Source organism: Pristis pectinata, chromosome 3 (assembly GCF_009764475.1).
Source record: "Pristis pectinata isolate sPriPec2 chromosome 3, sPriPec2.1.pri, whole genome shotgun sequence".
NCBI classification, from domain to species: Eukaryota; Metazoa; Chordata; class Chondrichthyes; order Rhinopristiformes; family Pristidae; genus Pristis; species Pristis pectinata.
The window spans coordinates 36355203-36367908 of record NC_067407.1 but is presented as its reverse complement, the minus strand read 5'-3'; the positions used below and the strand labels follow the sequence as shown (position 1 = coordinate 36367908).

The 12706-nt window shown below is 39.7% G+C and overlaps 1 protein-coding gene across 1 annotated transcript in view; it reads right to left on the bottom strand.

Moving 5' to 3' along the window:
- Nucleotides 1–12706, bottom strand: part of mysm1 (Myb-like, SWIRM and MPN domains 1) — an 85496-nt gene that overhangs the window by 53573 nt on the left and 19217 nt on the right. The window contains exon 7 of the mRNA XM_052012225.1: nt 4525–4600. Coding sequence (XP_051868185.1) covers nt 4525–4600 — 76 coding nt within the window. The remainder of the gene's footprint in view (nt 1–4524; nt 4601–12706) is intronic.

Below are 12706 nucleotides of genomic sequence, written 5' to 3'. Positions count from 1 at the left end.
AAGGGACGTGGATTTCCAGGCAGGAAATTCAGGATGCACAAAAGTTCTAAAGTTGCTGTCAATTTCACAGAGTAATGATGCCAAATGTTAAACTTCTATGTTGTTCCAATTAGATTATAAAGCAAGTGACACAAGACTGAACAATTAAAAATAGTAATTCGTATCACTACAAATTCTTGATGCAGAAAGTGGCCATTCGGTCCATCTAGTCCTTGCCTGCTTCCAAGGAAGCAATCCCATTCCCCCTCTCCTTATTTCCCTGTACTCCTGCAAATTATTCTCTCTCACACATGCCCAACAACTCTTCTTTAATTCTTTTTGCCATTAATCTATACTAAGAAGCAAATTACAGTCGCAAATTAACCTAATAGCATGTCTTTGGGATATGGGAGGAGACCAGAGTACCTTAAGAAAACCCTGAACAGTCACGGAGAGAACTGAGAATGCACAGACAGCACCCAAGTTTAGCATCAAACCTGGTTACCTGGAGCTGTAAGGCAGCATCATTAATTCCTGCAACACTATGCTGCCCTACCGTGTCACCTTGTCACCAAGGGCTAAGTGAGAGTAGCAATTAATGCTACCTTTAATTCAGGAAAATAGCATTTGCCATTGTTTTTAATTAACCTCCTGCAGCTTTCAGCCAAGGTATAGTCATAATTATTACCATTAAAAACAGGCAGATATGCTAGAGCTATTAGGGTGGGTTTAGACTAGATTGGAGGATTGTGGGATCCCAAGCATCAGGGAGGCAAATGAGAGGCTGGTAAGTGATGCAAAAAGTCAGAGCCAGCATGTTAATAGGCGTGACAGGCAGGAGAATGGCCAGGAGTGAGGAAAGCCTATTGGATTAAATTACATTTATTTCAGTGCAAGAGGTCTGACAGGTAAGGTGGATGAACTCAGGGCTTGGATAGCTACGTGGGACTAGGATATTATAGCCATTATGGAAAAATGGCTAAGGAAGGGACAGGACTGGCAGCTTAATGTTCTGGGGTACAGGTGCTTTAGGCGGGATAGAGGTGGAGGAAAGACAGGAGGCAGAGTTGCATTTTTCATAAAGGGGTATGTCACAGCAGTAGTCAGAAATGAAATTACTGAAGGATCATCCAGTGAGGCTTTACAGGTGGAGCTGAGAAATCAGAAGAGTTTGTACTATAGGCCCCCAAATAGTCGAGGGGAATTTGAAGAACAAATATGTAGGGAGATTGTGCAGAGTTGTAAGAATAATAGAGTTGTCATAGTAGGGGATTTTAATTTTCCTAACATAGACTGGGACTGCCATACTGTTAAAGGTTTAGATGGGGTGGAATTTGTTAAGTGCATTCAGGAAAGTTTCCCTGGCAACATATAGAGGGCCCTACTAGGGAGAGAGCAAAGCTCGACCTACTCTTGGGTAAAAGGGCAGGGCAAGTGACTGAGGTGACAGTGGGGGAGCACTTTGGGACTAGTGACCATAATTCCATTAGTTTTAAAATAGTCATGGAAAGGGACAGAACTGGTCCACAGATTCAAGTTCTAAATTGGGGCAAGGCAAATTTTGATGGTGTGAGACAGGAGCTTGCAAAAGTTGATGGGAGTAGATTGTTTGCAGGCAAAGGAACCACAGGCAAATGGGAGACTTTTAAAAGTGAGATAGTGGGAGCTCAAGGTCTGCATGTTCCTGTTAGAGTGAAGGGCAAGGCTGGTAGGAGTAGGGAACCCTGGATGACGAGGGATATTGAGGCTCTAGCCAGGAAAAAGGCGGCATGGGTCAGGTACAGGCAGTTGGGATCAAGTGAATCCCTGGAAGAGTAAAAGGAATGCAGAAGTGTACTCAAGAAGGAAATCAGGAAGGCAAAAAGGGAGCATGAAACAACTTAGACAAAGAAGATTTAAAGACAATCCAAAAAGATTTTATAAGTATATTAACCGAAAAAGAGTAACTAGAGAGAGAACAGGGCCCCTCAGAGACCAAAGAAAACCTTTGTATGGAGCCGCAGGAGATGGGCAAGGTCCGTAATGAATATTTCTCCTCTGTTTTTATTGTGGAGACAGACATGAAGACTCCAGAACTAGGAAAAGTAAATGGGGAGGTCTTGGGATAGTCTGCATTAGAGAGGGTGCTGGATGACCTAAAAGGTATGAAGGTAGATAAATCTCCAGGGCATGATCAGGTATATCCAAGAACACTGCAGGAGGCTAGAGGGGAAATTGCAGCAGCCCCTAGCCACGGGTGAGGTGCTGGTAGACTGGAGGGTAGCAAACGTTGTGCCTTCATTTGAGAAGGATGGCAAAGAAAAACCCGGGAATTGTATGCCAGTAAGTCTAATACCTGTGGTAGGTAAGTTACTGAAGAGGATTCTGAGAGATAAGATATACAAAAAGCTGGAAAGACAGGGGTCGATTAGGGATAGTCAGCATGGCTTTGTGCATGGGAGATCGTGTCTTATGAACTTTACTGAGTTTTTTTGATGAGGTGACCGAGAAAGTTGATGAGGGCAGGGTGGTAGACATGATTTATATGGACTTCAGTAAGGCCTTTGATAAGGTTCCACACGGTAGGCTGCTCTGGAAGATTAAATCACATGGAATCCAGGAAGATCTGGCTAATTGGATACACAATTGGCTTGATGGTAGAAAGCAGAGGGTGATCATGGAAGGTTGTTTCTTGGATTGGAGGCCCATGATTAGTGGTGTGCCTCAGGGGTCGGTGCTGTGCCCACTGTTATTTGTCATCTATATCAACGACTTGGATGAGAATGTACAAGGCGTGGATAGTAAGTTTGCAGATGAAACTAAAATAGGTGGTATAGTGGACAATGCAAAGGTTATTAAAAATTACAGGGGGGATCTTGATCAGCTGAGTAAGTGGGCCGAGGAATGGCAAATGCATTCAGATAAGTGCGAGGTGTTGCATTTTGGAAAGTGAAATCCAGGTTGGACTTTCACAGTGAATGGCAGGGCCCTGAGGAGTGTTGTAGAACAGAGGGACCTCGGAGTACAAGTACTTGATTCACTGGAAGTCAAGTCACAGGTAGATAGGGTGGTGAAGAAGGCTTTTGGCACGCTGGCTTTCATAAGTCAGGGCATTGAGTATAAAAGTTGGTAAGTCATGGTGCGGTTGTACAGGGCGCTGGTGAGGTCACACTTGGAATACTGTTCAGTTTTGGTCGCCCTGCTGTAGGAAAGATGTTATTAAACTGGAAAGGGTGCAGAAAAGATTTACAAGGACTCTGCCAGACTTGAGGGGCTGAGTTATAGGGAGATGTTGGACAGGCTAGGTCTTTATTCCATTGAGCATAGGAGACTGAGAGGTTATCTTATAGAGGTGTATAAAATCATGAAAGGCATAGATAGGGTGAATGCACTCAGTCTTTTTGCCAGAGTTGGGGTATCAAGAACTAGAAGGCATAGGTTTAAGATAAGAGGGGAAAGATTTAAGAAGAACTTGAGGGACAACATTTTTTTTACATAAAGGGTGGTATCTATGTGGAATCAGCTGCCAGAGGAAGTGGTTGAGGCAGGTGCAATAACAACTTTTAAAAGACAGTTGGGCAGGTACATGGATTGGAAACGTTTATAAGGTTATGAGCCAGACATTGGCAAATGGGACTAGCTTGGATGGGGCATCTTGGTCGGTATGGACCAGTTGGGCTGAAGGGCCTGTTTCTGTGCTCTGTAACGCTATGAAAAACAAGGCATAATTTACATACTTTTATGTAATGATAAACATGGTATTGCTGAAGGATTACAATATTATTGTTCTCCAGAAAATTCTAGACTATCAAATATATATACACAAATTATTATTATTAATTTTTTTTCATTTCAGTAGATTGATCCAAATTAACACAAGATCTGATAGCCCAATTTTGAATGGGGATGAAAATACTCAGTTCTTTCACTTCTTTTGATTTATTTTAAATTTTCAGAGAAAGTTTCTCCTTCATCAAAAGTGGTTAATTAGAAATATGTACTCATTTTGACCAAACAAATGTCTAAAAAAACTTGACTTTGTAATCCATTCTTTTTACCTAATTCACATTGTTGTTAATTCTTCTATCTCCACCTTTGACATAAAGAATGCACTATTTTTGTTCTACCCATTCAAAAGTTATGGAATCCAATTTTCTTATTTCAAAGTTCAAGATCACAGAATGGGATTAAGCACTCCTAAGTTAGAGAGAACACTAAATGAAAACCTCTCTGAACACTGCCATAACATCACTCTCCAAAAATCATTCTCTACTGCACCTTTTCCCAAACAACCAATAAATCTGACTTCTCTGTATAAAACTGCCAATTTGAGAACCGTGTTCTCTGAACTGGTTTGGGATGTCTCACCCTAGTTTCACAGAGCGACTTAGCATTTGATGAAGAAAGGAGCTTTTATTCCATCATTCTTGATGGATTTAATCTGGGGACATAATGTTTTTAATAGGAGGTTCTAACTACTGTCCTGCATGCCAGCTAACCCAACACAGAGCAGGACTAAACTGAGTAAGAGTGATCACTCTTAGTATGGTTCATTACAAATCTTACCAGCCCTTGTTCAAATAGATCTTTTTCCTTTGGTGTCCATCGGGCTGGCCAAGAATAGCTCGCTGTTGCAGGACTCCTAAGGCAAAAATGCAAGTTAAGGTATGCACCAAATTGACATTATGTATTTTAAGGAATTTTTAAGTTTATATTAAATATCTTGTAATATTGTACATAGGGGTTCAAATAAGTCAACAGTTTTTTTAATTTCTATCACATTTTTTGCAGCATTCTGGAAAAAATTAAAACTGTAAACAGTTCATTTCTTAAGACTCCTTCAATCAATACAGAAACAAAAGCTGAGCCCTGCTTTATAGCAGTATGGAACAAATATATTTTAAACAACTTATCTCACAGATTCATATCTGTTCACCAATTCTAATCACAATGATGTCGGGTAAGGTAAATCAGAATGTGCAAGTTGTGTCCGATAAACTAGAACAAATACCTGTATCATCAGGACTATATTTCAACTGTTATTGTTGCATGATTCCATCCTTACCTATGTGAACACTTTCTTTACATCGTTCGAGTCTTCTTTTCCCCTCATCATCAACCTTGAAGCCTTCCAAGGAACTATCTTCGGTCACCTCCTTTCTCTAATCTAAAATCTGGCTCTCACAGACAGATCTACAACATCAACTTTCGTAAGCTGATTACACTTTCTTCAACTACTCTGAACTTGTGACTCCTCTATCCTGCCTGACTGTCTGCCCAACATCCAGCCTTGGAAGAATCACAAGTATCTCAAGCTCCATCTCACCATTAACTTCACTTACCACAAACTCCATTCCTTCACCAGTGACTTTAACTCCCATCCCACTTCCTGACATCTCAAAGTCTTTCCACCATTTTCCAGATGCAGGTTAGAAATACAGTGAAATGCTCACCACTTGGTGGGATGAGGGCAGCTCCAGTAACACTCAAGAATCCCAGCGCCATCCAGGACAAAGCAGCTAGCTTTGACTAGTACTCCATCCAGCATTCTAACCTTTTATTCCTTCCATCACCAGTGCACTGTTGCTAACTTACGTACCATCTGTAAAATGTGCTGTAGTTACTCACCTAGGCTACTCTGACAACACTCCCAAACACATACCCAATACCACAAAGATGGACAGCAAGCTCATGAGAACATCCTTAATGTGAAAGCTTCCTCTAAACCATACACCCTCTGATTTGGAAATATATCATTGTTCCTTCACTGGGCTGAAACCCTGGAACTCCTCCCCCACCAACACAGTGACATATTTCCAAATCAGATGGCATATGATATGGAGGGAGCTTCACCTGAAGGATGGGCAACAAGTGTTGGCCTTATCAAAACTGTTCTCACAAGCTGGAGCACAACCTAAGCATCCTGCTTGAACTTCAGCTCAGCTTTGAACATTACACACCATCCATCATTTAGGTTTACTTCATTTCCAACTCTGTTTCACCCATTGCTATTGAAACCTTTATCTACTCCTTTATCATCTTCACACATTATACTTTCAGTCCTCTTTACTGGCCTTCTTTCTCCATTACCTCCAATTTCTTCAGGTCTCTAGTATGGAAACTGATCATCCAAATTCCTATTTGTACTTACCTCTATAGTTCCATGTTGTTATAGCTTTAAATTCACACAAGATTCCTATAGTTTCCTTCCTAAATGCTATGTCCTCTGACTTATATATCTTTATCCCCTTCCCAGTGGCACAGGCTTTAATCAACCATAGTTCTTCCCAGTGGAACAGCCGAAACGTCAACTGTTTAATTCTCTCCATAGATGTTGTCTGACCTGCTGAGTTCCTCCAGCATTTTGTGTGTGTTGCTCCAGATTCCAGCAACTGCAGAATCTCTTGTATCTCCTTCTTTCCAATAGAACTCCCTTTCCAAAAGAACTCCCTTTCCAAAAATACTCCTCTTTCTCTCTAACTTTGAGGGAAGACCAGACATTCTGACTAGGGTTTTGGTTATTTCTCGATTCCTTTCCTTCCCCACCATCCATTGCAATATTGAGAGGTCTTAGGACATTATTCTAAAGGCACCTTGAAAATGAAAGTGATGGTTATATACCAACATTTCCACTGAGAGCTCTTCCTTCTGAACTTCTCATGCCTGAATGATGGTTAAGCAATCATGCAACTGACCTTGATGCTATCGGCAAGACACCACAAGTTCAGTACTACCTCATACAATTTTACTTCACCTGCAATTTTACTACAGTAAGACTGGAAGAAAATAAGAAAATACTGCAAGTACTCAGCAAGTCAGGCATTATCTGTGAAGATCAGTGTCAATGAAAGATTAACCTTTCCTTCTCTCTGAATACTGCCTGACCTACTGAATATTTCTAGATTTGCATCTTTTTTCTTAAGTCAGCAATTTGATTAGTGTAAAGTGAACCAACGAAATTATAGCTTTTGAAATTACTAATAAATAAGAATGTAATATGTAATGTGCACTGCTGTGGAAATGAGACAGCATAATTAAATTATTATATTTCTACTTTTACGTTAGATTATGAAATGCTAGATTATATGGGAAAGCTTATGAAAATACTTAGACCCTGTCTTATGACATCTTGTTCTCTCATTTGCATTTGGAAAGGCAAGGACTGATTAATAATAGTCAGCATGGGTCTGTGCTTAGGAAATTCTGTCTCACGAATTTGATTGAATTTTTTGAAGAGATGACCAAGAGGATTGACGAGGGCAGGGTGGTAGACGTTGTCCCGCATGGTAGGCTGGCCCGGTAGGTTAAATCACATGGGATCCAGGGTGAGCTAAACAATTAGATACAAAATTGGCTTGGTGGAAGGAGACAGAGGGTAGTAATAGAGGGCCGTTTTTCACATTGGATGCCAGTGACGTGCTTCAGAGATTGGTGTTGGGTCCCCTGTTGTTTGTCATATATATTAACAATTTGGATAAGAATGTAAGTGGCACGACTAGTAAGTTTGCAGATGACACCAAAATCAGTAGTGCGGTGGACGGTGAAGAAGGTTGTCTAAAACTACAATAGGATCTAGAACAACTGGGAAAGTGGGCAAAGAAATGGCAGATGGAATTTAACTTGATCATGTGGGAAGTGTTGTATTTTGGGAAGCTAAACCAGAGCAGGACATGAATGACAGGGCCTTGGGGAGTGTCATAGAACAGAGAGACCTATGGATACATAGGTCCCTGAAAGTGGCAACAATACAGGTAGACAAGGTGATTAAGAAGGTATATGGTACGCTTGCCTCCATTGGATGGGGCATTAAGTATAAGAGTTGGGATATTATGTTACAGCTGAACTGAGACCATAACTGGAATATTGATGGCCTTACTATAGGAAGGATGTGAGTAGGCTAGAGACAGTGTAGAAAAGATTCATAAGGATGTTGCTGGGACTGGAGGGCTTTAGTTATAAGGAGAGACTGGATAAACTTGGACTGTTTTCACTGGAGTGAAGGAAGCTGAGGGGTGAACCTATCAAGGTTTGTAAAATCATGAGGTACCCCTGTGACAAGATGAATTGTCACAGTCTTTTTCCCAGAGTAGGGGAGGTTAAAACTAAAAGGCACAGGTTTAAGGTGAGATTGGAAAGGTATAAAGGAGACCTGAGAGGCAAGATTTTCACTCAGAGGGTGGTGACAATATGGAACAAGCTGCCAGAGGAAGTGGTAGAGGCAGGTACAATTACAATGTTTAAAAGACATTTGCACAAGTACATGGATAGGAAAGGGTTCAGAGGAATATGGGCCAAATGCAGGCAAATGGGACTAGCTCAGTCGGCATGGACAATTTGAGCCAAAGGGCAAATAAATTGTTATTTCCACTTTTACTTTAGATAATGAAATGCTAGATTATACGGGGAGGTTTATCAAAACACTTAGATAGCCATAATTAGACAATCTAACCATTGGCCAGGCAAATTTCTGAATTTTTCCCAAAATCTCTACTAGCATTTCATTGAACTATTTTGCCTGTTCATGCCAATTAGTGTTATCTATGGGGGTTTGATGTACAGATTAACTATTATTCAGTTGTATTCCTGGACTTCCTCACTTTTATGGGAATGTCTTCCTGACACTATCGCTTCCAGCTCTCTGTGGTTCTATTTAACTTTAATTATTCCCTTGTCCTTTAAAGCTTCAAACAGCTGTTAATCAGTCAAACCCACTCTGAGTTTTTAAAACCAGTAGCCAGATTTAGCATGCTGAATCCTCTCTGTGGCCTCTTTTCACCGCTTCATGTTTGCACTGCACTGTGTTGCTGTTACCTACCCAAGCTGGTTGGTGCCCAGCATTACAAACCCACGTTTTTGTTGCTGTTCCTACTGGCAAAGTATTTATAGAGCTGTATTTATAGAAAGATACAAAAATAGAAAACCTGTTGCAAAATAAAACAAAATGCAGCTTACGTTTCCAAGTTATCATGAAGAATTGATTTTTTGGGAAAGCAAGATAAATCTCCTTTCAAATTATTCTCTTTACAAATTGCTGAGCAGAGAAAATAAATAAATGAAAATGAAAACAAAAATTAATAATTCCACTGAATTTAATTATGTACTTGTTTCATGTATTGTAGTACTAATTCATAAATTAGAAAGTATTTTATACAGTTGAGATGTCTTCATTTTTACTGAGATTATACACTATTGTATCCTTTGGTGATCCATGTAAACTTTTTTTTAAACTCAAATACTAGCTGCTTCTGTGATTTCTTTCCACGAGCCCTATTACATTCAAGTTAGCCATTTCTCATCTACTAGAGCGTGATGTTTGGATTTTCTTGACAATATGTTTCAAAAAATGTAAATAATGTTGATTTGCTCCACATCATCCTCCCTGAAGTTCTACAAATTTAACACAATTTGATATCTTTTAATTTAATACACATTTAACCATCCCTTTCCCCCAACAAACTCATTTTTAAAAAAGTCACTTTCCAGTGAGATAAAGGATGGATTTAGGATCATTTAATTTTCCAACTTAAAAAAGAACTAGTGCTTGGAATTGAAATAAAGTCTTTGAAAACACTGCATTCTGGGAATCAGATTTTGATTACTTGTTTACTTGTCAGCAGTACTCCACAGGGCAAGAATTATTTTTGACCTTTTGCTCCTGATGGACAAGTAAAATGTGTGATTCTGTTGCATTTATGTTTGACACAAATCAGATAACACACAGCAGCAGTGACAGTTATATGGGGATTGGGTCAGATTCAGGTCTGGATTTGTCAAATGTCTAAATTTGCTAACATCCTGAAGGAATGCAAACTATTATGCTATCCTGGAAGATCCACTGAACATTTGCCAAACTAAACACCAATGCTAACTATGAACAGCAGAAATTATTCATCTGCTCTGTTATAAATTATCGCTAAACCTTATTGGGTGAAATAATGCAAGACTTTCAGTGCTGTTAAAAATGAGGAAATATGTCTGTGGCCTTCAGAGTATGGCACGAACATTTGCAGTTAAGCAGTTAATTCTAGTAGTTGCTGTCAGTAATTACCTGCTACTCCACAACACTTCTATAATCTCTCTTTGGCCCATTTATTTTATATGTGTGGATTCACACTCCTTCAGATATTTCAAAATTGCACACTTATCCGAATAATCAAAAATAAAACTTATGATATTTCATTTTCTATTTTAATCCTATGAGTGTATTCATTTCTTACGTGTTTTAGTAATGGTTTGTAACGTTTGCTTCTTGGTTTGCTGTCCATGGGAAAAGACTTATGACCTCAGGACATTGCAAAGTGCTGTATGGCCAATGAAATAATTCTGAAGGGTTGTCACTGATGAAAGTAGGAAAATCAGAAGCCAATCTGAACATAGCAAGCTCCACAAACAACATGAAAGTGAACAGGTGATCAGATTTAGTGATGTTCATTGGATGGTTAATATTGACCGGGACATCATTGATCATTTTCTTGCTGTTCTTTGAAATGATACCACAGGATCCTTTATATTCACTTGAGAGGGCAGATCAGCCTTTGGTTTATTGACACATCCAAATGAATCCTTCAGTGATCATTTTGATAACATCACCATTTGAGGACGCCGAAGATCCCCTACAGCTGAAACCCGATAGCAACCAACACCAAGGAAGGTAATATTCATGCCATTGTGTACTCTTTATACTTGTGGTCAGCTTTCTTCTCTAGGTCAGCTTTCTTTCCCGAGGCTCAGTTTGCAGCACATTCACTTTATGAGACAGTGGTGGTTCTTTAGCAGAAAATTCTAAACTGATATGCATTTACGGTATATAAGGAAAGCTTTCTCTCTTATTTCTACTCTGACTTGTGTGTGTGTGGCCTCCTGCACTGTCACAATGAGGCCCAAGGCAAGCTTGAAGAACAACACCTCATCTTCCATCTGGGCATGTTGTAGCCTGCAGGACAAAATATCGAATTCTCCAACTTTAAATAACTCATTCTTTCTTCCTGTTTGTATAGGAACTAGCCACTTCTAGCTGCCATCACTTTGACTCAGATTTTCCCTTTTTTTGTATTGGCTGGCCTGTTCCACATGTCCACAGCCTTACAATTAGATGTACAAAGAAGCTTAATTTGATCTTAACTGCCACATTAGGTGATCCTGATTTAATCTATCAGAGAAATTCCCCTTGTTCCATCCATCCCCTTCTCCCCACTTTCTCTGCTACCTATGCCAAATTGTTTCTCTTTCCCAGCTCTGAAGGGTCCTGGCCCTAAAGCTTCAACTGTTTCTCTTTCCACAGATGCTACCTGGCCTGCTGTTTCCAGCATTTTCTTTCTTTATGTCAGATTTCCAGCATCTGCAGTTTTTTTAACATATTTTTTATTTGCTATGAAGATCAATCCAGTTACTCCCACTACCCCTGTTCTTTCTCCACATCCATTCATTCAAAGATTCAATACCCTTTCCAGTTGAGGGTTAGTATTGAATCTGTGACCAACTGCGTATCACGCAATGCATTCCAAACTCCAGTGCATACTACTTGCTATCACTGCAGTGCACCTGCCAGTTTCCACTGTAGGCATGTCAGCCACATGGAAAACCACAAATATATTTCCCAACATGCACTGCATGTGCACAAAAGCATCATTTACAAACCATAAAAAATGTTATGCTATAAGTCAATCACATAATGCATAAAGAAGTTCCATTATGTAAATGAATTTCTCAGGCTGTTTCTCTTTATTTACTTAACCTCTTCATGGCTTCAAATGCTCCTCGATAATCTCTTCCGGTCTAAAAAGTAAAACCGCCTCTTCTCCAGTCCACCTGCATAAGTGTAACCCTTCAGTCCTTGAACCATTCTCAAAGTCTCAACTTTACTCTCTTCAAAGCATTCAAGAACTTCCCTGAATTTTCAAAAGGCACCCGATAAGGTACGGCATAAAAGGTTACTGCACAAGTTATATTCACATACAGTATATTAGACAGAGAATTAGCTACCTAACAGAAAACAGGGAATCAGGATAAATAGCACATTTTCAGCATAGCAAGCAGTAATTTGTAGAATGCATCAGATCTCCGTTAATTACAATCCATATTAATGACTTAGATAAAAGGATCAGACCTAGTGTAGCCAAATTTCCTGACAATAAAAAGACAGGTGGAAAAGCAAGTCATGAGGTAGGCAGATAATTAAGATGGGAAATAGATTGTTGCATCTTATTTCAAAGGGGTTGGAGTACAGAAGTAGAGGATTGTTGCTACGACCGCATAGCACAATATTGAAACTACACGTGGAATATTGCATACAGTTTTGGTCCCGTCAAGTTCTAATGAAAGTTCATCAACCTGAAATGATAACTCTGTTTCTCTCTCTATACATGCTGGCAGACCTGCTGAGTATGTCCAGCTTTTTCTATTTTTATTAGATCTGTGATTCCTTCTTTAAGGAGGGATATTGTGTGCATTGAAGGCAATTCAGAAAAGGTTCACCAGGTTGACTCCAAGTATGAAGGTTTGCCTCATGAGGAAAGTTTGAACAGGTTGGCGCCTTTATTCAGCAGAGATTTGAAGAATGAGAGGTGATCTGATTGAAACACATCTGAGCAGCATTGACAGGCAGCTGCAGAGAGGGAAGTGGAGCCAAGGCCAATATCAGGAAAGACATGATTTTATTCATTGGCAGAGTGAGCTTGAGGAACTGATGTTGAACTCAGAATTAGATACAATAAAAGAACATATCCAATTAAAAGTACATAACAAACTT